Genomic DNA, 26,223 nt, shown 5'->3' with positions numbered 1-26,223 from the left:
ATCATGTGATCTTCGCGTCGATCAATCTTATCTTATCTATCAACCACAGAACAACCGAGGCGAGACAACGCCAAATTCCCGTTTGATAGCGCTCAGTTTATACAGCATTCGATACTCCATGGATTCGTATCATTTCATTGTACTTCGCTGTCGAAATCATAAACTATCTTTTCGTGAAGAGGAGCCGTAACAATGGCCCCGACGGAGCTAGAACTCAAGAAGCGCCGAACGAGAAAGGAGTATTTATTCCACTTAGAATATCGAACAAGATGGTGAGTACATCTCCATATAACTAGTTATCTTAATTCTGCCCGTTATCAACTCAGAGAAATTCAATTGCGTTTTGATTGGGATTAGGGGAGGAGATAAGCAGATAAAAACAAACCCCACACGATCCTACACTACTACTGCATACTAATTATTTTGAATGTTAGGTCCGACAACGATATGTACGCCCACCTAAACAATAGCATATACGCCTTTCTCATCGACTCTATTGTAAATACCTATCTAATAAACCACTGTGGGCTGGATCCTTTCTCTACTCGCTCTTCTACTCCTCCTCGCCCCTCATCCTCCAGCACCTCAAGTTCCACTCCTGCAGCCCGACCTTCCCAAATCGGCCTCGTCGTCTCCTCATATTGTGACTATTTTGCTTCCGTTTCGTTTCCAGATGTCCTAGACCTAGGCCTGCGCGTTATCAAACTTGGCAGTTCAAGCGCGATGTATGAAGTTGGCATTTTCCGCCGCGGGGAAGAGACTGTTAAAGCTGTCGGTGGATTTACGCACGTGTTTGTTGAGAAGGAGCCTGAAGTGAAGACCGGGGGCGGAGGTGGAGGTAGAGCGTCTAGGAAAGGAATGGATGGAAGGATTCGAAGCGGCCTGGAGAAGTTGATGATAAATGATGTGGCAGGATCATCAAAGCTCTGATGGCTTGGCCAAGTGAAGCGCTGTGTGGTTTGATGTAATTATACCCCTGGGCTGAAAGTGGGATATAGAAGTTTTGGCGTATGGTAATGTAATATCATATTGATACCAAAAATGGCTACATGTAAATCAATTGAAGTTAGCGATATCAACGACATTTAATACTCCTGTCTATGTATATCTATCTGCCTTTGTTGCGGCAGTCATCTACAATTTAAAGCCACCCATCGGCCTTGCGACCATGCAAGGCCCTTTGGATAAATTGTTTCCGTTTAGCTTTATCACAATAACTAACACCTAATTCCCCGGATTTGAAACGCAAAGGTATCTTATCTATTCACACTATCGTCCATAATCTAATTCTGATGTCCAAACAAAAACAAAACGAGACGGGTGCAAATGCCTCGTCTACGGAAATGCCATTGCCTGCCAGCTTCGCAAGAAAGTCAGTCAACTCGATGTTAACGTAATAATATCCTTCTATCTATAGTAGTAAAAAAACATGTATGTAAACGGATGAGTCAGATTTGGGTCATAGCGGTAAAGACAATCGTTCGTCATCATCATAACAAAATGAGTCGTTATAACATCACACACTGTCCCTTATCTCGAGAGGCTGGAAACCAACTTTCTTGTCTTCCTGTATAGAGAGGCACACAATCCAACGTGTCGTTGTGGTGGGCCGGGGTTATCGTAGCCGAAGCAAGGGAAAGAAATAAGCACGAGACGAAAAGAAAACCGGGTATTTTGGAATATCAAGCTTCCAACACTACACTGGGTATAGGTTATGCTGGCGTTCGGTAGAAACTTCTAGCGATATCCAGCGACCAAAGATTTTTTTATAACAAATGAAAGCAAGAAATATGATATGCGATTCCGGAGCTGATTAGACTGGTAAAGACAAGGCGTGCCTTTACTGTGTCGTACACTGTGCCTGTCCTCCCTCCTCTTCATCTTCATCCTCCCAGGCTGCACCTCCCTGGCTATCTTTGGATCCGAACTCCTCAGGGTTCGCTTTTGGATCATACTCGACATCATCTACTGTCTCAGCCTGGATGGCAGGGCCTGGTCCGGGAAGAATATCGCGCAGCTTTGCAAGGGCTGCGGGGTCTGAAGCCCACCCATCCTCTGGGAACTTGATTTGGACGGCCAAATACAAATCGCCTCTCGAATCAGTCTTTTTAAAAGGCATGCCCTCCCCTGGGACTTTGAGGACTTGATTAGGTCTCAAAACAGCGCCTTCTGTTTTAGGATGGGTGATTTCGATCCCTCTTCCATCGAGGTGCTTCAGCACTACGCGGGAAAAGCCGCAAAGCGCCTCAGCTAGCGTGATTTGAATCTCGGCCATTAGATCCGCACCGGCTCGTCGGAACGTTTCGTGCTCGATTTCCTCCAAGTGGAATATAATATCTCCTGGTTCTGTGTTTGGAAATTGGTCTCCCTCTCCCTCTAATACGATCTTGTCACCTTGTCTGCAAAATTTTGTTAGTAAACAAGGGTTTTAATGGTGCGGAGACGAAGGGCAAGAGTCAAAACGTACTTCGCGCCACGAGGAATATATATTTCGAGCAGCTTGCGCTCTTCTGTGACTTGTTTCCCCTTGCATTTCTTGCATTTGTCCTTCGGCTGAAAGAAGCTCCCGGAGCCTTCACACACCTTACATTCCGCCATGGCCTGAGTGACCATGCCCGGCCCAACTTGGACAAGTGTTTCCTTGTACCCTATGATTTGAAAAGTGATATTAGCGACTACATCGTCCTGCTCAGAAGAATGCCAGGATGTCTTACCAGCGCCCCCGCAAGTAGAACATTGTTTTGGTGTGGCCCTTTCTTTTCCACCTTTCCCTTTACATAGACTGCAGATGACATTTTTCGTGCTTGAAAATTTGACGGTTCGACCCTTGTATAAGTCTTCCAAACTCACTGAGTACTCTTGTACCTCGTTTTGACCCTTTCTTGGCCTGCTAGGTCTTGGCCCGCCAAATCCCGGCATGCCTCCTCCCATGTTCATTCCCCCGCCAAACATCGATGCGAGGAGGTCATCGAGATCGGGGCCGCCTTGCATACCAGCCCGTCCCGACCCGTCAAACGCTGACATTCCATGAGTGTCGTAGATGTGCCTTTTCTCATCGTCATAGAGGATATCGTAAGCCTGGCTCACGGCTTTAAAGCGTACTTCGGCCGCCTCTCTTTCATCTGGAGAGACCTTATCAGGATGGTGGGCGAGGGCTGCCTATGGGAAGAGATAGACATGTCCATTAGTTTCAGATGCACGGACAGCCTTTGAGCGTGAACCTCGTAGCTGCATACCTTTCGATAAGCCTTCCGTATTTCCTCTTTCGTTGCAGATTTGTCGATGTTCAAAACATCTGGCCTGGTTTAGTTTCGATGTCCATTACGCATGCTAAAGAATCGGTGCGAAAACTCACTGTATAAATCCGTCTCACCGTCGGCGAAATCCACTATTGCTGCGGAGTCAGTGAAATCGGTCAGGGGAGAGATATTTAAGAAGTACTTCATATGCTACGAGGTAAACAACAGTAACATAAATAGCGGAGGTAACCCACTTGTTGGTGCACCGGAAAAGGACTGTTCTCTTTGGTCTTCTGGGATAAAAAGGATATTTATACGGCTAAACGAGCGACTTGAAAACGTAGTAGACAAGCAAAATATGAGTGCCTCGTGCAAGTGATGACGGCGTTGAGTTGATAGTTGGAAAAAGTACGGAAAAAAATAAAAATAAAAAATCAGAGTTTTGGCGGCGGCGGCAAGATTTTCCTCGTCAACCCAAACACCCGACAGAATCTTGTGAATATTTAAATGAATGCGGTGCTGAAAACCCGAGTTCTATCCCACCCACAGGACTAAAATTTGGAAATTTCCTTAATTATTTATTCTAAATACACGGATGATTCAATATTGAGGGTCCGAGCGTTCTTTTGCACTCTATTTTTTTTTTGCATTGAAACTTCCATCGCGGACGATGAGACCGCGATATCGGCCAAAACTGACGATTCCGCCCTGCACATTCTGCGGCGCAAGTTTCTCTACAACAGCAGCCCGCCGTGCGCGGAAACCAAGCAAACTACTACCAGATTCCCCAGCGCGTACTCGTTTTGCCCCATCTCCTACGGGATACCTCCACCTTGGCTCCCTGCGGACGGCTTTGTTCAACTACCTTCTCTCGAAGAGAACAGGCGGCCAGTTCCTTTTGCGGATAGAGGATACGGATCAGGTTGGTTCTTATATAAGGCCTAGACGGATTTTAAGAAGGTCAACTTGTGCTAATTGTCGAAGAAAAGGACAATTGCTGGCGCTGAACAACGGTTGTACGAAGATTTACAATGGGCTGGGCTTCAATGGGATGAGGGTATGGCTCTATCTTGCTAGGAAAGGAAAGATAGCCTACAATGCTAATGACAGTATATAGGCCCTATTGTCGGCGGCCCCTATGGTCCGTACAAGCAGGTATGCTACTTCTCGCCAATTGATATGGTATGGTCGACAGCAGTTATTAATTAGTGAAATCGAGTCTAGTCCGAACGCACATCATTGGGAATATACACAGAAGAGATTCGCAAGCTTCTATCTACGAAAAATGCGTACAGATGCTTTTGCTCCCAGGAACGGCTCGATACTCTCGCCAGGCATCGGAATGAGCTGGGACTTCCACCTGGGTATGACGGAACGTGCAGGGGAATATCACCAGAGGAGGCTGAAGAACGCGCGCATAATGGGGAACCGAACGTTGTTCGTTTGCGTGTGACAGGACCATTCCCTATGTTCACAGATCTCGTATTTGGGAAAACCGGTCAGAATCAGACTGCGGGCTCTGGTCGGCTCCGCAGCCAGCAGAGTGACCCTATTTTACTCAAATCAGATGGATATCCAACATACCACCTAGCCAATGTTGTTGACGACCACTATATGAAGATATCGCATGTTATTCGGGGCACGGTAGGATGTTTATCCTCTTCGATTGAGATATATTTGCTAACAATCCATTCGTCCAGGAATGGATGGCCTCGACTCCTTTACATGTTGCGTTGTATAACGCTTTTGGATGGGAGCCACCAGCATTTGGACACGTCCCGCTCCTAACCGAAAAAAGTGGACAGAAGCTTAGCAAGCGTAACGTCGACATCGACATCTCGTTCTTCAGGGACAAAGAGGAAATTTTCCCGGAAGCGCTGGACAACTTCGCTGCGTTACTGGGCTGGTCACATTCTCGAAAGTCTGACATTTTCAGCTTGAAAGATCTGGAGCAAAGTGTAAGAATATTAAGCCTACCTGTTCAAAGTCCTCTCCCCCTTAAATACTAAGGAGCATATCATAGTTTGACCTCAAACTCACGAAAGGAAATACCATCGTCTCCTTCGAAAAATTGTGGTTCCTACAAAGTGCACATGCGCAGCGATATGCGGCTGAAGGAGGTCCTGAAGCCGAGTCCATGGTCGATCGAATTGAAAAGGCCGTGAGAACACAGCTCACAGATGAACAACTGTACGTTCCCGCATCTCAGTTCACATGTTCATACATTCTTCGATCCATCCCATATGCGGATAGCCAACCCCGTAGTTAAAACCACACTGACACCCACTCCACAGCTCCCCCTTGCTAAAACACCATACCCTCCGCGAACACATCGCCTCCATAGTGCGGGAGGGCGGAGCGCGCGGCTATACAAACGCATCAAAATTCATCGAAGAGAATAGGTCCTTCTTCGCCGCATCCCTCAACCGACCTCCCTATATTCCCACCACTCCATCTCCACCCAAAAATAAAGCTCAACCCGAAACTGAGACCGAAACTTCCACCATAATCCCTCCCACCATCACCCCAATCGCAGACCTCCACACCGCCGCCGCAGCTCTCTGCCTAGTCCCCGATGAGCACTGGACCACAGAAACCCACAAGCGAAACATATCCTACCTCCTCAGCGATATCCCAGCTCAACCAGCTTCATCTTCCTCAACTACCACTACCACTACCACTACCACTACCACTCCCCCACCACCACCACGAACATCCGCCGTCGCCGCCGAAAAGCAATTCCGCAAAGACCTCTATCACTACCTCCGCTGGGCATTATCTGGCGGAGCGCCGGGGATAAACATCCCAGCAACGATGGCGATACTAGGCCGGGATGAATGTGTCCGGAGACTGCGGGAGGCAAGGGAGTTGACTATGCCCGTGCAGCACGAGGGTGAGAGTTTGGCTGGTGGACAGGGTGGAAAACTCCCAGGGGGTGATTGGTGCACGTTGAAGGCGCAAGGCTTAATTAAATAGTGAGGTTCATAGCGGCCGGTGCTATCTACCTATTTATGTATGTATATATCCTATATAACTATTATATCATTGCTATTTTGGTAATGTATAGACGGCATTTCGATTTATTCGCTACTACGGGGAACATCTTCTTCCTATCCATACGTATAGGGTATAGAGAGAGCATCACAAACAATACTCTTCTACCTGAATCTACACAGCAGTTACTATTCCTTTGCGCAGTTCCGGATGGATAAACAAAAATGGGAACTTATGTATAATGAATTTGAATTTTTGAAAAGCTGTCAAAGCCAAATCCAGATTATACATAAAAAGTCAATGAAAACGAAGATTAAAACAACAAATAATAACAACCAAAGAATATGAATATCGACGACGATAAAAGCCCACAATATTGGAAAATAGAAAGATGGAAAAATACTCGTAAGACAATAATATACTCAAAACAAAGCACGTGGGCCGGGTTGTCAAAACAAAGAAAACGAAAATCAGTAGTGGGCGAGATGGAAAAGCACAAATATAAAGGCCACAAAACCAGACAAAAGAAGACAGGGCGAATGCAAAACCAGAATGCAGCAGAGCTAACCAACAAACATTAAAAGCTCAGGCAAAAAACCATTACAAAATACAACCCAACTCCGAAAACTTGCTCAAAACGGACAAATACAAAATCGCGAACGAGTGGAAAGAAGGAGGAAAGAGGGCCTCACCGGAGGGAGTGAGGGAAAGAAATAATGCCCAAAATAATAGGGAACCTGCGCGTCAGAAGCACATCTGTCAAAATGGGGAGCAAGGCCACGAACAGATAAAATAGACAAGCCCTATGGGGAGACTGGGTAGGAGAAAGGGGATAATATACAAGACGTTGTTGACGAGTAACGGAACGGGAAGCCATATTCTCATCATGAGCATAAATTCCGCCGAAGTTAGTCAAGAGTGTCTTATTTTAGTTACCAAAGAAAAAAAGCATCCCCAGCCGGCTTCATCAAGGCGTTTTCACATCGGAAGGCATATATCGAAGGAACTCGTTTCAACATCAGGGCATGATGTAGCCATTCGTTAATAAGTCTCCATGTCGTCAGTCCATCCATCGCTGCCAGCGACTCTCATAACCTGGCCGTTCCCCTCACTGTATTGCTCTTCCATGCCGACGCCACGAATCCCCTTGGCCTTTTTTCCAGCCATGGAGTCTGTGGCTCCACTGTGCAAATCGTGCCCTGGCCACTTACCCTGAGTGGCTCTCAATTTGGCGTAATAAACGTCTGTGGCGTCAATCTCGGGCTCAGACTCACTGTCGTATGTTTCCCAATTTTCAGACCCTGATGTGGCAGTTTGTATAGTGGAAGTATTCGATATTTGTCGACTAGCTGGTCGTGGAGGAGGGCCCATTGGCTCATGCTGATGCGGTTGTTGCATATAAGGTTTCGGTTGATGCTGCAGCTGCGGCTGTGATTGTTGCCTTTGATGGTTGTAATAGTTTGGATTTTGGACACTGGCAGCTGGGTTGAAGGACTGTGCCATGGAAAGCGATGAGCCGGGCCTGTAATGGGACATTGAAGAGCTCAGGTAGGAGCGCTGGTTTCGATCATCGTAAACGTCCTCTGGTGTGATTGACCTCACATAGGAGTTTGATAATGACAAAGCGTCGTTGCCATGTTCCGCGTCTGCATAGAATGAGTTCTGGGGGGTTTCCTGCCGCACAGAGGCATTGAGGTCTCGCATCTTGGGAGGAGGAGCACGCGGAGGTGGCATCTTGCTACGGGCGCTTGAGGAGAAAGACTGAGGTGGACGGCGATCGGGTGAGTTATTTCCATGTGGCATATTTGCAAGAGGAGCGCGGGATGGAATTTTCGTAGGTGACTTATTACCGTTTCCGGCGGCTGGGTTCTGGGCATTGCGTTTCAGGGTACCACTCCTCGTGGGAGTCTTCGCATGGGAAGGAGGCTGTGACCCTCTTACAGATCCTCCACCGCGCATCGAAGATGGTGGTCTCACTGAGTTTGCACGGCTGTGTTGAGGCGGCCCACATGGCGTTTTTGATCGTGGTGGGATTTTCGCTGGCGCGGGAGGGGCGATTTCATCAAGATATCGCTCTCCGTGAACGAGGAACGGCCTCCCATACTCGTCTTCCCATTGTTCGAGGACTCTGCGCAGCTCTGTCTCGACTTTTGGTAGCTCTTTCGCGATCTTCTTTCTCATCTTCTCTTCCCTTAGAAGCCTGGTGGGATCTCGGCGTTCACCCTTATTGCCGCGAGCCATGAGCCGAGAGGCATCTTGGCTAGAAGCCGCAAGGCTATCACGTTCATGCACAAGAGTGCGGTGCTTCTCGATGAGTTCAAGCGTGGGGGCACGTTGCTCTCTTAGTACTTCGAGACGTTCGATTTCTGCTTCGTGTGCGGCGAGTAGGGCATCGCTGTAGACATCTGAAAAAGCAGGCGTAAAATCAAGCATCTCTTCCTCAGAATAGTATAAACCATCCCAAAGTTCCTGGAGCCGGCAACGAGCATCTTCTACGAACAGGTGAAGGTTTTGCCTTTTCAACTCATTCAAGCGGCTCAGTTCATCTTCAAACTCATTGATCACCCTGAGGCCACATCCACGATTTGCGGCTCGGAAACCTTTCCTATCTCCTTCCTCAACACCTAGGCGATCCCATAAGGATTCGACCGCAGTCCGCAATTCGTTGAGTTTCCGCTCGCGCCCGCGCTTTTCGTCAATTAATTTATCCCGTCTTTCCCGTAGTGACGAAAGGTCTGATTCGTGCAATCCTAGCTGTTCTGGCGATTCGCGATAGTATTCAACAATGGACGGTTCAGTTTGTGCTTGAGGAGTGCCTAGCTCCGCCCAGAGCTTTACTATTTCTTCCGAAATATTCTGGACTACTTGAACACGACGAGTATATTCTTCATAAACCCTGGTGAATTCATTGTCGAGGGCTGACGCATATGATGGCGAGAGGTCAAAGGTGGGAGGAATAGAAGAACCGTCGGTGGTTGGAGGGAGCGGGACCTTCACGAATGATGGCTCAAGGTGAGAGGAATATGACTCAAGTGCTTGGACGAGTTCTGAAGGAACAAAAGAAAAAAGCTATCAGTTACTGCTAGATGAACAACTAATTAGGAGAAACTCACTTTTTATTTGCTCAAATCTTTCGCGATGTAATTTGCTTATGATAGTATATTTCTCCTTCAACACCTTTAGACAGCGATTGAGCGGAAAAGTAACACGAAGATCTCCGCCATCTATCTGATGATCATGTTTAGTGGAGTCATCTAGTGATGCTTCCATTTGTTTTATCAATTGAATTGTCTGTTGTGCCTCATCAATCATGTCACTTTTCTCACTATTTGACAAACAATTAGTAGGAGCGCACAAGGCATATTTTACCGTGGTCTCTTACCAATTGACGCGCCTTAAATGGCTCTGGAGGGTGTCTGATAGGGACGCGAAAAGCTATACAAGCATATATTAGCACCAATCATCCTGTGGCTGATTTGAATACAACTTGCTCACCTCTTGTTCTCGTGACTCGCGATCATGGCTAGGGACGCCTATCTCGTCAAATAGCCCATGTAATTGACTGACGATCGAAGTGACCTGAGTGGTCAGGTAGCCTGTGTCTATGGCCATTGCCATGAAGCAGCCTTATGGCGACCCCGCGCAACAGATACCAGTCGCAAATAAAGAGGAAAAAAAAAAGTCGCCCTTAGATGACTCGTTTCGTGAGGACGAAAACAGCAGAGTAGCGGTTCTTATGCGGATGTTGGAGTTTGAGAAAACGTTTTAACGAAAGCGCAAATGAAAAACGACAGTGAACGAGAAACTCAATGGCACCGCGATAAGGAATCGTGTTCATGTTCAGCACAAATGCGACATAATACGGAGGAGAAGGGCGACCTCCAGTCTGTCTGGAACTGCGGATGGCGGAGATGGAAAGTGGCTCGGTTTGACCTTATCCGTTTGACCAAGCTTGGATGCGGCGCATTTGTTGACGCTGCGAATCGTTGGCACGACAACCGCTGACTAAGTTAGTTTACCGTCTTCGTTCTGCGGAGCGCCCCACGTCACGTGACTGATACCTCATCGAATCGTTTGCTTCCTCTCATACAATTGCGCAGCTCAAGTCCAACATCATTTATTTATCAAGCTTCATTTTTTTCAGGAACCAGCTATTATTTTATTTAAATCCAGTATATCATGATTAATTGATTGAAAATATTAGTTGCCTCGTTCTCCAACAACCTCGTAACGATATAGTGGCATTGTCAGGCTACTCTTGCAATAACTCTCTGCCCACCCACCATGGAGGCAGCCAGGCAAGCTTGGGGTATGTTCTCCCGTATATCCATTCACAATGACTTGAAACAGCAGTAACAAGAAAATATAACAATCCTTAAGAGCTTGAAAACTCCCTTCAGCTCATTGACCCACACCGCGATGCGCTCTACAACTACGACCCCGCCGCCCATTCCGCCCTCACAGCTCAAAGGCCCTGGTCAAAGGACCCGCATTACTTTAAACACATCCGCATCTCTGCCGTCGCATTGCTAAAAATGGTCATGCACGCGCGCTCCGGCGGGAGCATAGAAGTCATGGGCCTAATGCAAGGCTACATCGCCGCCAACACCTTCATCGTCACCGACGCCTTCCGCCTTCCAGTCGAGGGAACGGAAACCCGCGTCAATGCCCAGGAAGAGGCAAATGAGTATATGGTCACCTATCTACAGGCATGTCGGGATTCGGGGCGACATGAGAATGCCATTGGTTGGTATCACAGCCACCCGGGCTATGGGTGTTGGCTGTCAGGCATCGACGTCTCGACACAAGATACCCAGCAGAAATATTCCGATCCTTTTGTGGCCGTTGTGATAGACCCCGATCGCACGATCTCGGCCGGCAAAGTTGAGATTGGCGCCTTCAGGACGTTTCCGAAGGACTATACGCCGCCTAAGAACGAGCATGAGGACGACGACGAGTACCAGAGCATCCCGTTGCATAAGGTGGAAGATTTCGGCGCGCATGCTGCCCAATACTACTCACTAGAGGTCTCGCATTTCAAGAGCACGCTTGATACCAAAATACTTTCGTTGCTGTGGAATAAGTACTGGGTTGCGACGATTAGCCAGAGTCCGCTGTTTACAAATCGCGAGTATGGGAGCAAGCAGATTCAGGACCTGGGGCAGAAGATGAAGAAATCTACTTGGCACATTGATCATAATTCGTCGCGGGGTGGTGGGGGTGGCGGCGCTGCGTTACTAGTGAAAGACCAGCAGCTGGATAAGGTGGTTAAGGAGGGACAGCGGATTGTGGGCGACGAGCTGAATGGGCTTATGGCTGCTGAGATTAAGAAGGCGTTGTTCTATGGCGTGGGACAGGGTAAAACGAAAAGCGCCTCAGATGAACAGGCACTGGAGGCGTAGCGTTTGTTCAAGACTTATTTCCCTCTTTACAGTGCCACCTATTTTATGACTCGCATTTTTCCATACCAGTTTTGTTCTGCATGTAACGCATGTCTGCGCTTGCTCTAATGACAACTTAACGCCATGACAATAGAGTTGAAAATGTTCTTTTCTGCTCAGAGGTCCCTTTCATGCTATTAGTTTGGTCAGGGTTTTCTTAATATATCCATCACAGGTGGGAATTTAACTTCTCTTGTTCGACTGAACGAACATGCATCAGCTTCAGGGTGTAGAGGCAGAGCCTTATGGACCGGCTACCCCATAAAACCTACGGAAAAGAAGAACCTCTTTGATATTCATTCATTCATTCCATTCATCTCGACTTTTCTTTTCAGCTATCTAATTAGCTAACGCTTTCAATATAACATCACATTAAAGCCCTTTTCCCGTCTCAAGGTATACATCAATCAATAATCAAATCTTCAACGAAAACAATGCTAGTTTCACACATATATAACCCCGCCCATTTATTTATTACAAAAAAAAAAAAAAAAAAAAAAAAAAAAAAAAAAAAAAAAAAGGACAATCGTATAAAAGGGAATATAATTTAAGGAGAGTAGGACGCTAGAAAGAGTGAGAAAAACGCAAACATGAGTGAAAACCTTTGGCATACACCGGAGAGTATATAGAGAGGCGTCAATCAGAAAGTAGAAAGTAGATCGTACCATGTCATTTCAAAGAACAGAAGAGAGGCATGAATGGCATTTCACATCATGCGGCACATAGTTATATTAGCCTGATGTTTGGGCGCGGGCGCGGGTGCAGACGCAAGGAAGGAAATCCTGGACCATAGGCATCGCAATAGGCCGTCCATGATTCTAGACGTATACGTATTCTCGACAGCACTATGTATATCGAGAAATTGCCATTTCTAACAAATTGGCTTGAGAGTGAACAACTCATTGCTCCTTACGCCACGTGTTGGCGCCTGTGTTGGTCCCTGATGGTGGAGGGGATGGCAGGGGCGTGACTGGCGAGGAGGAAAGGGGTATCGCAGTTGTGAGGGGTCTAGGAGAGCTGATAGAAAAGGACCTATCATCATCACCTCTCTGCCTCTGCCCGGACGATATCTGGACCCCGTCCTTTTCGCTCTCCCTTTCCCCAGGCGAACACAGACCATCCTCGTCTTTCCTCGGGCTGATCGAGACCTGTATCGTGGTAGTTTTCGACGAGGTATCCGGCGACTTGAGCTCCTGATTATGTTGCGTTTGTCCGGGGTGTTCCACAGTGTCAGCGGCTTCCGCGGCGGTTATCGAGCTTTGGCGGGAAAGTGTCTCGCCTCCGTAGTGGAATGGGGGGAAAAGGTTTGGGAATAGCATGGAAAGTGGCGTGCGGAGCATGGGCAGGCATGCGCAAATTATAGAGGTGTTGGCCTCGACCAGCGCCCACAGCAAAGCGCTAACTGTGTCTGTACTCCGGTCATGGGCTTTTGAGCCGCCGATAATGGTTGTCATGCGTATTATTGATATTATGCAGACGCTGTTTTGTGGGAAGTGGCGGTTAGAAATACTAATAATGATATGTCTTTCTTTTATCTCGGTTTTCCCTGGATGAACCAAAAGGGGAAATAGTAAAAAGGAGTTTATGCTCACAATATTCCCAGAGCAAAAATGCCCATTAAGGCATATTTCTGTCGGGGAGGAAGACGTAATCTATGAATTACCGGCATAGGAAGAAGAAGAGTGACAATATCGCTGCTTGATGTTGAAATTGCATTTGCAAACCAATGAGCTGTAATGTTTATGCATTTGCCTGGGATTGCCATGTCGAAGTTTTTCTCGACGGGTCTGCATTCGAGAAGGTTTGCCACGACAGAGGCGATGAAGTAGAGAACGACAAATGTGAAGACGATGTTGACTGAAATTTGAAATTTGCGCGTGGCGAAGAGGCGCCGGTATAGGAGGAGAATCGACATTTTACTGAAATTCAAGGTGAATTTGTAGCCGAGTTGCACGGCCCAAAACAACTAGATAGTCTATTTGTTAACTCTACTCTTATTCCATTTCATTTTCAAACCCTTCATTTGGATCCGAACTTGTGAAATTAAAAGCTCACCTTCATAGATACCATCTGCTCATATGTTGTCAGCTCATCCCACGGTTTCCCGTAGCCGTAAGCAATACCTAGCATCAGGTTAGTGTCCATTGATCTTATGAAGGCCATCCGCGCATAATTGACGCCTACCAACAAGCGGGAAAGTATTCATTGCAATGCAACAAATCTATCCATTAAAATCAATCAGCATTCGAATGGTTGAGATTTCTCTGTGGTAGGCAACGCAACGACAGCAGTATAGTAGAGAACGCCAGTTTGGAATAGAGGATCGGTAGCACAGACGAAAAAAGAGCCCTGTACTTACTATAGCAGCAATAATACAATAATCGTCCCATACCAAAACTCTAGCCAACTTTAGGCGGAAGTAGATACGATTGACGACCAGGAGGATAGCGATACTGGGCAGCAGGAGAAGCGGAACGACAACATTGGTCATCCCGGCGTGGAATGTCTGATCCCGCCGAGTGAGCTCATGAAGCTCACTTAGGGGAGCCATTCCGACGTAGCTGGAGTCTGGAATGGATGCTCCTTATATAAATGGTGAGCGGCGAGAGGTCGGGGATAGGGGGAGGTTTGTACCACGAGCGACCAATGGCTTTGACAAACTGCGGATGATGAGCGGACAAGAGGGAAAGCAGAACGTGTAAAAATCCTGCACGAACAATACGGGTCTTCTCAAGTTGCTCACAGTTGCGATGCCAATTACCTCACATCAAACAATAAGAGGTATATATAATAGGGAGATAGTTGCTACGGCCAGAAGGGTTAAGTGAGGAGGGCGGAATGGATGGCTGCTTAAGCAACACTGGAGTAACGTAACCGTCAAAACACAACGCTCAATGCTTGCTATGGCTGGGTGGAAACCACGACAGTGAAGATGCAAGAACTGACAGAGAAGATAGAAAAACACACAAATAGAGCTTGAATTAGCCGCGGATGCCGCCGAACTCGACGAGCGAAGGAGATCAAAGCGACCTTATATAGAAGGCTGCTGAAGAGGCTTCACCATTCCTAGCAGCAATGCTAGGCTCCGGGTGTCAGATGCACCATTAGACGCCATACCGTGGAGCAAGGGCATGTAATGTACATCATTATGTGTGAATGTGCAGAATGAAAAGACCGTGCAGAAAAGGTCTCAGAAAAGGGATAATAATACTGACATCGTCTTCAACGACGCAAACGACCTGCAACGTCCGCAGGAGATCCAAAATCCGATATATATATACATATATATATAATCGCACACCAGCCATAACCATGTCCCTCCCTCTTTTTTCCCCTTTAATCATGAATGAACCGAAAAAAATAAAAATGAAAAAAGAAAAGAAAAGAAAGGGAGGGAGGGGGAGAGAATAGAGCAACCACACAGCCCATCGTCCAAAACAAGGACCAGTCACTTCCATAATTCACCATGTAATCCGTAGGCTGCGAACGATCGCCTCCTCTCCAACAGCTTGGGCGAACCAGAAAATCACCCGTTCACTGGCAGTTGACAGATTGACAGATTGACAGCAGTCCGGATCCCGGAGAAAGAACAGGGAGACCCATGATTGAACGAACATGTCGAAACAAAAAGAAAAGAAAGAATAAAAACCAAGCTTTAGCCACTGTTCCGCCTGCCCACTCTTCTGTCAACGAGACAGGCAAGAATTATGTCAGTCTATACAGCGGTGCCATGGACGCTGGACGGAAAAGGGTGTCACCGTGAATGGATCGACCATTTCAGTAGAACGCCGCCGGAAAGCCAGTCTGGTCATTGCGCATTCTTTCTGGAATCCTGGGCGCCCGTTTCTTAGGAAACCCCACAGCGCCCGCAGAATCTAGTTGCTGCTTCCTGGATGATATAAAAATAAATAAGTGCTATGAACATGCACGTATGAATATGCACGTATGGGGGATGGCTTGGGAATATATCAAATGTGGGGACATATCCGGCGTCCGCTTCCTGATGTCCCGCTCAGAAAAATGGGCAAGAAGTAAATGCTACTGAGTATGGGACGGCAACTATCTGACTAAGAAACGAGTCTGCCTGCCTGATTGCCTGTTACTTGGGAGGCATTTAATTCTGCCTGGATAGAATGTGCTGCACAAAGAAAGGCAACAGGCAGACATGCACGAGCAGAACAGGATGAAAGATGCGGATTGGCAAGGGGACGCAGGCAAATCAATCATCTGCTTTGTTGACAGAACAAAGAGGTGAGCTTTTTGGAAATATAGAGATTTCATTGGTTTGTTGGTAGCAAGGCTCCATGGAGAGGTCAAGGCAGCTCGTAACAATTTGGAAATGATAGACGTTCCGTCGAAGTGGCCTAAAAGAGAATCCGGTGGAGTTGGCCAAGTGGGTCTTGTCCAGCTAAGGTTAAGCACAGAAATTAAGCTTATTTGTGGCAGCGGGACTCCACTCCACCAAGATGTTCTTCGATGCGATCAACATTACATTACATATATCTGCCAGACTACCCTGGGTACCTCTTCAATATCAAAACGAAAGAACCACTACACCGAGCACCCGATGCGAGTTATCCATATCTCGATCCCCATCATGGGGAATAAGAATCATGGCCACACAGTTCTACCAGGCCTCCAGCCAATTTCCACACATCATTTGAAAGGCACAGCTCAAAACAGGACCCCCCTGTATAACATCACCCTCCCACTGACTTAACAATTTTGACCCAGCAATTTATGAATAGAACAAAGTATATTTCGACCATGTCTGGATATTATGCGTTATATGTATATACACAAGTTAACCAAAGCTGAAAATCAGAGAGCATTGATGTACAGTGCATACATACATGGCACATGAGCTACGTATACCACACGGCGCACCGTGAGCCCCTTTTCTGGGCGTCTTTGTCTTCATCATGCTGGGCCGTTGTGATCATTGAGATTTTCTCGAACAAGCCGCTTAAGAGGATCGATATGATATCGCAGAATAGACCACATCTCAATCAGGAACAAAAGATGTACACTCGAAACCAACCATTTGCTGACCGCAGTCCTTCAGGTTCCAGATATGGGGACCACCCAATGGTAACACTAAGCAAGTCCGTAGGGCTTCCAGCCAGAACGGCGTAATTGGACTTCTAAACATCCAAAATATCCAAGACCTGCTCTTCTTTAGGAAATGACTTCTCCAGCATATCTATCTTGCGGCTCAACCTTGACGCGTTCGCAGAAAAAGAATAAATATCACAGTGTGTAACGACAAAGCTCTCCCTTTCCCAGCGAGATCCTCCCGTCCTGCTCTATTTCACTTCCAGTAACTCGCAAGCACCCAAAGCAAACCCAACACGACTATCCCAACAGCAATCTTCCCTCCCCTCCGCTCCCCCTCCACCAAATACCCCCGCCCCCCAACCATCGTACTCATTACTCCATAAACCCCGGCAAGCGGCCAAATGGTCCACACCCACCCCGTTAGACGCCCCAGCAGGCCCCCTTCCCCCTGCCCTGCCGCCTGCCCCTGCTTCTTAACCCTAACCTTCTCATAAACGTCCGGCAAATAAGTGGCTCCATACTTCTCGCGCAGGCCCTCATACCACTGCCGATCGTAGATATCCCAAAACTCCTCCTCCGTGTAATACGTGTGCGCGTAGAGCCACTTTGTCCCGCGCAGCGCGCGCACCTTCTGTTCGATTGCGCGATTAACCTTGACGAAGGCGGCCGTCGTGGACGGGCCAGGACACCAAAGGCCGACGTTTATTTGCATTTCGTCGGACTGTGGCGCCGCCGCCGCCGACGACGACGAAGATTCCGACGCCGAATGTAGTACCCACTTCGGATGCATTGAGCCAAAATCCGTTCCCTGCCCCCGCCCCCGCTCCCTCCTCTGTAGCCGCAGCGGACACAGCCAGAGCGGGAAACACTCCCCAACCCGATCCCCCACCCCTTCCTCCCGGCGGACAAACTCCACAAACTCCTCCGCGGCCGCACCATGCGGCAGCGCCAGGTCCTGGATGATATACCTCTGCGCAAAGCCGCTGCGGTGCAGGGCGTGGTACATGACTCTGGTATGCATGAAGCCGTCGAGGAGCCAGCGCATGGACGCCGTGAAGGGCACGCGGAAGTATTTGAACGCGTAGAACCCGGTCCAGAAGGCGCCACGGTCGTAGCGGAAGAGGTAGTCTGTCAGCGGGACTGTTTCGATGATGATGGGGCCCGCTGCCGTCGTCGTCGTCGTCGACGGCGGCTGCGGCTGCGGCGGTGGTGATTTCGCCACTACTTCCTCCGCATGGAGATAGAACCACGGGTCGTGCGCGCGCGTGAAGCGCTGGATGCGCCCGTCGGGCGCGGTGATGGCATCCGTCAGCCGGCCCGCGACCACCACGCCCCTATCGGCGCTGAAGAGGATGGCGTCGACGTAGTCCACCTCGCCGGGCGGGCGGGCGGCCTGGGCCCGCACGGTCTCGACGGCGTCGTGCACGCTGGACACAGGCCAGTATGAAACCTCGACGAAGGCGCGCGCGTCGATGAGCTGCAGCTCGAGCAGGGTGGTGATGCCCAGCGTGCCCATCGTGCCCGCGGCGCCGTGGAAGAGATCCTCCGCGTCCGCGTCCCCTGCGAGCTGCTTCCCACTTCCACTTCCCACACCAGCTGCTGCTGCTGCTGCTGCTGATGATGATGATGATGATGATGAAGAGGAGGCAACAACAACGGCCCCATCCCCCTTGACAACCTCCACCCACCGCACCGTCTCATGAAACATCCCATACCGAAACGAGCTGCTCTCCCCGCCCATCCCCGCAAACCCGCCACCGACCGTAATGCCCGGAAACTCCATGACGACCGGCGGCACCAGCCCCGCCTCCAGCGTCGCCGCCACGAGCGCATCCATGGGCACGTTCGGCTCGACGAGCGCGGTGCGGGCGAGCCGGTCGATGCGCAGCACGCGGTTGAGTGAGCTGGTGTCGACGAGCCGGTCGCGCTGGAAGGAGGTGGGGCGGGTGGTGTTTGTGGAGCCGTGGTAGATGCGGAAGGGGGTGCGGGTGGAGTGGAAGCGGCGGACTTGGGCGGAGATGGCGGCGACGGCGGCGTTGTGCTCGTCCATTTTCTTTGTTATTGTCGTTGTATACGTTTTTATATAGAATATTTTCTCTTTTCTCTTTTCTCTTTTCTTTTCTTTTCTTTTATTTTTATTTTTTTTTTTTTTTTGCCGTCTACTTTCTATTTATTTTAAATACCTTCAGGACCCCCATTGGTAATATCCCATGGATATGCGGCGGAACGTTCGTCGTTCGTCAGGGTGTCGTCAAGCTTCCCCTGCTAGAGGATACCTTGGAGGCACGATTAAGACACAAACAACTCAGCCCCAGACGCAGGCGGCAGTCCCTCCCAGCTCACTTGCAACCGAAGTAAAGAACTAGTTAATGTACAGCTGAAATCAGCTCCGATTATTATGTAGTGCTGTTCTGTTCAATGCCAGCCATTCCCGCGGCCAGGGCGATAACTGGTAACATAACATGGAGAAAAGGGACAGAAATGACGGCATACACCCCCGCAAGAAAGCTAACCTAGGTATTATTACGCAAACACTTACCCAGATGCCCAGTTAAAGGTGGAACAAGCAAAACAAAGCAAAGCAAGCAAATCAAACCAGAGTTTTCGTGCATTAAGTTAAAGCAGCCAAACCAGCCAAGCGAGCAAGAGGCCACCAGCAGCAGCCTTCAAGATTCGCTGCCATTATAATCATTACATGGTCTCATCAATACGGAGTAGAGGAGGATTGCTGATGTTCACCATATTCCATAGCATAAGCAATATCAATAAAATGCATTGAACTCAAAATAGACTAGTTATATAGTACATGGCATCCTACTTAGCAAAAAACCAATAATAATAATAATCAAAAACGTAATCAGTAAAAAAAAAGAGAAAATAAACAGTAAAGGAAAAAGGAGCTTCTATATATAATATAGTAGAGGCCCCCCCACGCAGGTAACTAAAGATCATATAACAAAAACCAAAATACTCGCTCGATAAAAATCAAAAAAAGTCAAAACGCAACAAACAAACAAAACATAAGCTCGCATCAATGACAAAAGAAATACAAAAAAAAAAAAACAGAAAAAAAATAGCTACGTGCCCTGGATTAGTAGTAGTAGTGCTCAAAACATCACAAAACAAAGGCGACCGAAACTATTATGCACACACGGATGGCAATTTGGATTTGGGAGAGGAGAAGGACTTGGGAGATATAGGGAAAAAAAAGACTTAACACAAAAAACATAACCGCACGCGAAAAAAGCAAGGTGGGATAGATGGGTAATAATAGGTAAGGTAAGTAGGTAGGTAGGTAGGTATGGTAGATGGTAGGTAGATGGGGAGGAGATTCGGGCTGACCGCTTTGACTCTAAAATAGAACGTGACTCGGACGAAACATAAAAAAGATCGAGGAAATGGAAAAAAGCAAAAATTTAACAAACGAGTGTGGGTTTCTCCATAACCAATATGGACGAATAGTTGGGATAAGATCGAAGCAAGTAAGAGAGGGGAGGGAGGAGTAGGGGGAAATGGGGCAATGAATGACTCTGAGCAACGATTGACAAGAAGACAAAAAAGCAGTGTTATCAGCTGAATGAAGCAACAAAACACTGCACGACCACGAAACAAAAAGGCTAGCAATACCAGATTAATGCAAAAAATTGCCGAAGATGATGATCAATGGAGGTATCAAGGCAAAAAAAAAAAAAAAAAAAAAAAAAAAAAAAAAAAAAAAAAAAAAAAAAAAAAAAGGCGTATATATAAGAAGAGAAGAAAGGGGGATAAAAAAAACACTAAAAATTAAAGGGTTCTCGGAGAGGGATGAGCAAAAAGGGGGGAGAGATAGAAACACGCAGGACCAGCCGGTGTAAACATGCTGTCTATGCCAACAGCCCATCAACAAAGTAAAACCAACCAGACCGGACTCCTGGGTGCTCTCTTTAAAAACTAAATAGATAAAGGGATCAGTATGGAAGAAGACTCAAAAACAAAAAAGACGCAGAAACACGCAACAAAACCAGAAAATAAAAAAAATGAAGTAAAAAAGTCCCAATAACGGGGGGTAAGGAACGGGCAAATCCGTGGAGAATGCAGTGAGATGCTTTGGAAATCTGATCACCCAAATACAAATAAGACGTCTAGTTTCCGATGCGAAAAACACCTTACCAACCTCCGTTTGCCTTACCCTTACCTGTCCCCGAAACCTTTTCCACAGTTCCCGTATATAAAATGTCTCCCAATGGTTTCACAAAACATAACGAACAATGCGATTTAAAGAAAGCGAGAACAAAGAAAAAAAGTGGTCGAAAAATTTGTAGATTCGCGAGCGGTTGCTATGCCACTTCTGAATCTAAAAACCCGTGCCAAAAAAAAATAAAAATAAAAATAAAAAATAAAAAAATAAAAAAATAATAAATAATTCGTGCAAGTATAGAGTCCGAGAATCCGGTGAACACCGCAGTGCCCACCGGAAGTATAAGGAAAGGAAGTCCAAAAAGGTAATTAAAACAGCGGTATGCGGTTGGATATATGCACGAATAAAACCGAGAGTTAAAATGAGCAAAACGAGGGTAAAGAAGTCCGAAGAGTCAGTTCGGTCGGCGTCGATTAATATGCTGTTCCAACACTTGCAAGGCCTTGTGTGGGCATGGGGTCCAGTGTGTGTTCCGAACTGCTGGTCACCATTGAATCCTCATATCCCACCAAAGCCTGCGAGTGAAGCTTGAAGGACTCGCCCATGAGCTTGGTGATCCTGTTGAAGCAAGTAATTAGCAACTGCCACGTTAAAAACCAAGGGATAAAAATTAAAAACCCGAACTTACCCCCAAACGACTACGCCGTCCAGTATGTTGCCCCACACACGGGCGACCGTAGAGCTGAGATTCGACCCGCAGGCATCAACAGCATCATCATCGAAGAGATTCCGCACTTTGTTGTAGATAGCCATCTCAGCTTCAGTGGCCTGTTCGTCGTCATGTTCCAGACGGTAGAGCCAAAGGCTTAGAATCACCATCATATCCAAACCACAGAGAGGGTGTTCCACACTCCAATTAGTTGCGGAAGTTTTCGCAACCCAATTGATGCCTTGAATGGCAGCTATTTCAATGCATTCAAAGCATTGTTGGATGACCTTGTTCATCTCTTGGGATCGTTTGACTTTCTCACGGGCGACAGTCATGGCAGCGGCAACTTCGTAGGACGAATGGTATCGAAGGGCCTCTTGTATCGACTTCAAATCAACTTCAAGTCGAGCACGAGTATTCCGATAAACAGCCATTGAATTGAAGATTAGCGGGTGGCTGTTTTGCGGGGTACTGAGTGGAGGAGCGATCGTTTCAGGTTCACACAGCTCAAGCGAGCTCTCCCAAGTTTCGATCGCAAGTCGTAGCCTAAATTCGGTTACAACATCTTGAAGAGCCTGGAAGCTGCGTTTGTGGGACCAGACTTGGAGGAAAAGAGCATTGATCATTACGCGAGTAGCAAATGCGCTGTATCTTAAGGATTCGCCACGGAAAAGGCTATCATGGGCTTCTCGGACTGTGACAGGAGGCGAGGCTGAGTTCAGGCTTCGGCGCCACGCATCTTCATTCGATATCTCGAGGTTCCACATTGACTCTGAAGAGGGAAGCTCCAAGGATTCAATCTCATCGAAGCTAATAGCTGGTGTATGATTGAACGTAAGTGTCAGCATTCCGAAGAAGATATACACAGCGTAGTAAGTTCGTCGGCAACCTTCATCCTCGATCCATTGCTCGCGGGTTGGTCGTGCGCCTTCTCGAGCATCTATACGAAGTTTCAACTGGTAACGATTACCCGCAACCATCTAGATAAAGAACGATTAGCAAAAACAAACAACGAAGATTAGTAGGGAGGGGGGAAGAAAGAAAGTAGCTTTACATTAGCAAGCAGACTCTTGATCGAACAGGTCCATTCTAGACCTTTCGGATCACCACTCCAGCTCTCGAAGATCATATTCAACAGAGTGCTTTGCATTGCCCAGAGGGGACATTTTCTCGAATCGAAATTCTCTTTATGTTGCAGGAACTGATTAACAAGAACCTTTGATCCAATATGAAGCATGAAGGCATGCTCGCGTTCAAAAGTGTATAGGGCGCCAATGGACAGCACAGCAAGAAGCAATGGCGGCGAAACCTTGGATGGAGAGAAGGACTCCTGATGCAGGAACGGTAGATGATGATGATAGAGATTGAAATACGTAGTCAAATACCGATTTAGAGCAGCTGTTGACGGTAGTTGGAAGGTATCAGGGAGAGAACCAACGGCGTCATTACTCTTGACATGTTCAATAATCGCATCTCGCTCAGCGTCGTTTGCAATTTGGGGAGATCTGGGTTGCTTTAAGGGTTGGCTTGGACCAGGCGATCGACGATAGTTTACCGGGGACAAGGGGCCAGTCATCGAAGGGAACGGTGAAAGAGCATTGGGCGTCGAGTTGCCCGAAACCGGGAGAGAGTTGACCAGCGAATGTAATGCAGGTGTCAGGCCGTCGGTACCCATGGCATGTCTGTCGAGAGAGGATCTGTGGTGATGGTTGCGATTGGAGTCTTGGGATGTGAGGCTTGACGATATCGAATGCGACTTGATATCTGGCGTCGACATGAAAGCATCCCAGGGCATCTGGGGCAAGGTCGCGTTACCGGACAGATATGCAACGGAAGGCTCGAGAATGACGGCACGATCGGGGGAAAAGGTATCGCGACTATCGTCACCATGGTTTTGGTTGGTGGCTGCCGCAGCGGCCTTGTGTTGGAAGTCTGTCATTAACATCGCAGCAGTTTCAATGTCAACCATACCGTCGCTGCTTGCCTCAATCTGTCCCAGAGCGGCAGGGTCTATTGTGATGGACGGCTTCGATGGAGCATTTGATGTTGTTGACGCTTTTTGTCCACCACGTCGACGGCCCTCCGTTACAAGCGGAATACCCCCATCCTTAGCATGGACTGTTCGGTCATGTCGAAGGAGCAGATCCCTTCGAACAAAGGTGCTCCGACATTTTAAGCATTTGAAAGGTCGTTCTTTGGTATCTGCGTGGGTGATATATTGTCAGTTTATTTCCGATATATTAAGCTGCACTAGGCAGGCGAGGGTCCGGGTAAAGATATAGGATATTGAAGCATGATAAGGATTGAGAGTGTGTCCTTAAGAAGAACAAAGAATAGGTTCAGTTGCGGTGGAAGGAACCCCGACACCGTTGTTCCCGAAAGGGGAAAAAAACACACAAAAAAAAGGGAGCGCAAGCTGCCTCAGATATGCCAGACAGAACAAGAATATTTTAAAAAAAAAAAAAAAACCCAACGTACGTGATCGTTCATGGCGACTGCGATGTTCACTTCTGCTGAAAGCACGATTGCAGAACTGGCACTTATATTTCTTCTCTGGAGCAGCCGTAGCTTTCTTCGCTGGCGGGTTACTACTCGAGGCGGTGGGGGCCATGGCTCTGATTCTTTTTCTCTTCTCAACAGAGCGTATATGAAAAGGGCAGGACGACGGCGGCAGAGGAGGCGGAGGCGGGAGGATGGATATATGGATATTAAAGGCAGGACGAGAGGGACGGGAGGTCTACCGGTCGTTCTGCGCTTTCACACCGTGTCTGGAGCGGGCGGGATGGTAATAGAGGGGGGGATGGTAGAGATTGTCGGAAACCAATCATTCCTTGGGGTCTGCACTGCGGGAGAAAAAATATATATATTCGAATTCGATAGGATAGCGAGTGGAATAAGTATGATGATGGGTTTGCTTTGTTGGGCTTTAAGGATAGATAATGAATAAATAAATATAAAAGTAAAATAAAATAAAATAAAGAATAATCAAATAACCGACGGGTCCAGCCACGGGCTGATTTTGTCCCCGATGATGAGAGAAGCGGAGGGAGAACCAGAAGAAAGCAAAGTCAGAATAAGAGTGAGGAGTTTTTCTCGATTTCCTTTTTTTTATGGGTTTAGTTTCTCAGATGTTGAAATCGAGAGCAGTAAAATGCAGCAAAAGACACGCGGATGATGATGATGATGATGGGGGGGGGGGGGGAAGGGGGCTGACTGATTAGGGGGAGGAGGGGGAAGGGGGAAGGGAGGGGGGTTAAGGTAAATATAAATTATGGGCAACACCAGCAATAAGATGCAAAGGGGTGGTGGTAGGGAGGAAGTGATATATAGCGAAATATCGGAGGGGAAGATATGTTGAATGGAGACAGGAACAGATAGATGGAGTATGGGGAAAGGAGGGGAGGAGGAGGGGGATAATGGAGAATGGAAAGAAGAAGAAGAAGAAAAGAAGAAGACGAGAAAAGAGGAGAGGAAGAGGAAGAGGAAGGGCCAAAAATAATAATAATAATAATAATAATAATAATAATAATAATTTAATAACGACTGGACCAAGGCGCGGGAATGTGGGCGAGAGAGCCGTGGAAGTCGTGGCTGCAAGGCATTTGATGCGGCAACAAAAACGGAGAGGGAGCAAACAACCACCACCATACCATACTCCTCCATACTCCGTACTGTAACACGTACTATCTATCAACGAGGGGCTTCGCGTCTCCTCCTTCTTTCAGTCTTTCTTTCTTTCTTTCACTTTTGCCAGCGCAGTCAGCCAGCCAAAGTAAAAAAAAAAAGGGGTGGGGGAGCAGCCATTGGCGTGTTGTGAATGTGCTACTGCCACTGCCCAGACCACCAACCGCCACGACCCGACCGCCTTCCAACCACCCCCGCCGCCGGCCCCGCGCCGCCGCCATTTTGCCAGGTCGATGGCTACAATGCCTGCGCGACACAACACACACACAACAATCCCTGGACAAACCGCCCCATACCGTACTATTACGCGGCGTAGGTATGGTATTATTCTTTGCGGGCTGTTTAAAAAGTATTTTAAATATAATGTCATACCCATACATACATGGATAGGATAACATGCACTCCCGTTATGGGAAATAGATCATCCCTTTCAAAGACTATCACATCACAGCCCGCAAGCATCACTTCCCACGAATTAAATACCCACGCTAGCCCTGGCCCCACAACGCTTGCGCACTCCAGCTGTTTCGGCTCCCCGGGGCCTTCTGCCACGGCCCAGTCCAGAATAGGGCATAGGCGTCCTTTGAGGCAGGCCCCCCCAGTCCCCGTTTGGGGGCACAGCGGACAGCGATTTGAAAGCCACAGGCCCGCATTTGGGATCGGGTTGGTACTGTACGGAGTACCGAGTAACATTGGAAAACTGCCTTGGTATGATATTCTTGCTTCCTTACCGATTTATTAATTATTTCCACTCACCGACGACCACCGCACAATACACACACGTATCTTGAACCCCTCAACCACCAAGGCAGTTAAAATAATAATAATAATAATAATAACTTAGAAGGAGGGGAGGTAGCCAATACCTCCCTCTGATAAATTCTTAATCAGCCCTCACACTCACACCACCCACCTCGTAATAAATAAATAAATAAATAAATAATAATGACATATAACGAATGAGCAAGGAGTACGCAACCC

General features: G+C 47.6%; 9 protein-coding genes across 9 annotated transcripts; 4 read left to right on the top strand and 5 right to left on the bottom strand.

Moving 5' to 3' along the window:
- The first annotated feature begins 53 nt into the window (after positions 1–53).
- On the top strand, positions 54–1,269 carry BDCG_01324 (acyl-CoA thioester hydrolase). The gene is made up of 2 exons (XM_045416826.1): positions 54–272; positions 435–1,269. Exons 1-2 carry the CDS (start codon positions 193–195, stop codon positions 928–930), a joined length of 576 nt encoding a protein of 191 aa, XP_045272469.1. The 5' UTR covers positions 54–192; the 3' UTR covers positions 931–1,269.
- BDCG_01323 (DnaJ domain-containing protein) lies at positions 649–3,796 on the bottom strand. Its single transcript, XM_045416825.1, has 6 exons — positions 3,494–3,796; positions 3,356–3,388; positions 3,237–3,295; positions 2,715–3,159; positions 2,468–2,648; positions 649–2,399 (listed from the first exon to the last, which is right to left on the bottom strand). Coding segments are annotated over exons 1-6 (1,278 nt in total). The 5' UTR covers positions 3,495–3,796; the 3' UTR covers positions 649–1,840.
- On the top strand, positions 3,592–7,529 carry BDCG_01322 (glutamyl-tRNA synthetase). Its single transcript, XM_045416824.1, has 7 exons — positions 3,592–4,161; positions 4,224–4,296; positions 4,357–4,394; positions 4,464–4,883; positions 4,940–5,197; positions 5,263–5,429; positions 5,534–7,529. The coding sequence occupies exons 1-7, from the start codon at positions 3,910–3,912 to the stop codon at positions 6,213–6,215; spliced, it is 1,890 nt and encodes a 629-aa protein (XP_045272467.1). The 5' UTR covers positions 3,592–3,909; the 3' UTR covers positions 6,216–7,529.
- On the bottom strand, positions 6,459–10,185 carry BDCG_01321 (microtubule associated protein). Its single transcript, XM_045416823.1, has 4 exons — positions 9,729–10,185; positions 9,616–9,668; positions 9,347–9,558; positions 6,459–9,280 (listed from the first exon to the last, which is right to left on the bottom strand). Exons 1-4 carry the CDS (start codon positions 9,849–9,851, stop codon positions 7,275–7,277), a joined length of 2,394 nt encoding a protein of 797 aa, XP_045272466.1. The 5' UTR covers positions 9,852–10,185; the 3' UTR covers positions 6,459–7,274.
- A 156-nt stretch (positions 10,186–10,341) lies between these two features.
- On the top strand, positions 10,342–12,121 carry BDCG_01320 (COP9 signalosome complex subunit 5). Its single transcript, XM_045416822.1, has 2 exons — positions 10,342–10,542; positions 10,614–12,121. Exons 1-2 carry the CDS (start codon positions 10,518–10,520, stop codon positions 11,633–11,635), a joined length of 1,047 nt encoding a protein of 348 aa, XP_045272465.1. The 5' UTR covers positions 10,342–10,517; the 3' UTR covers positions 11,636–12,121.
- A 50-nt stretch (positions 12,122–12,171) lies between these two features.
- BDCG_01319 (uncharacterized protein) lies at positions 12,172–16,010 on the bottom strand. Its single transcript, XM_045416821.1, has 5 exons — positions 14,034–16,010; positions 13,859–13,895; positions 13,730–13,797; positions 13,267–13,640; positions 12,172–13,153 (listed from the first exon to the last, which is right to left on the bottom strand). Exons 1-5 carry the CDS (start codon positions 14,223–14,225, stop codon positions 12,574–12,576), a joined length of 1,251 nt encoding a protein of 416 aa, XP_045272464.1. The 5' UTR covers positions 14,226–16,010; the 3' UTR covers positions 12,172–12,573.
- Positions 15,840–16,557, top strand: BDCG_01318 (uncharacterized protein; the record flags this gene model as incomplete). The annotated part of the gene is made up of 2 exons (XM_045416820.1): positions 15,840–15,925; positions 15,947–16,557. The coding sequence occupies 2 exons, from the start codon at positions 15,840–15,842 to the stop codon at positions 16,392–16,394; spliced, it is 534 nt and encodes a 177-aa protein (XP_045272463.1). The 3' UTR covers positions 16,395–16,557.
- Positions 16,054–20,424, bottom strand: BDCG_01317 (FAD binding domain-containing protein). The gene has a single exon (XM_045416819.1). The coding sequence runs from the start codon at positions 18,780–18,782 to the stop codon at positions 16,986–16,988; it is 1,797 nt and encodes a 598-aa protein (XP_045272462.1). The 5' UTR covers positions 18,783–20,424; the 3' UTR covers positions 16,054–16,985.
- A 43-nt stretch (positions 20,425–20,467) lies between these two features.
- BDCG_01316 (C2H2 finger domain-containing protein) lies at positions 20,468–25,052 on the bottom strand. Its single transcript, XM_045416818.1, has 4 exons — positions 24,037–25,052; positions 22,613–23,760; positions 21,538–22,538; positions 20,468–21,467 (listed from the first exon to the last, which is right to left on the bottom strand). Exons 1-4 carry the CDS (start codon positions 24,167–24,169, stop codon positions 21,323–21,325), a joined length of 2,427 nt encoding a protein of 808 aa, XP_045272461.1. The 5' UTR covers positions 24,170–25,052; the 3' UTR covers positions 20,468–21,322.
- Between the last annotated feature and the right edge of the window lie 1,171 nt (positions 25,053–26,223).

This window comes from Blastomyces dermatitidis, assembly GCF_000003525.1.
Source record: "Blastomyces dermatitidis ER-3 genomic scaffold supercont1.1, whole genome shotgun sequence".
NCBI lineage: Eukaryota > Fungi > Ascomycota > Eurotiomycetes > Onygenales > Ajellomycetaceae > Blastomyces > Blastomyces dermatitidis.
This window is presented reverse-complemented; position numbering and strand designations above follow the sequence as displayed.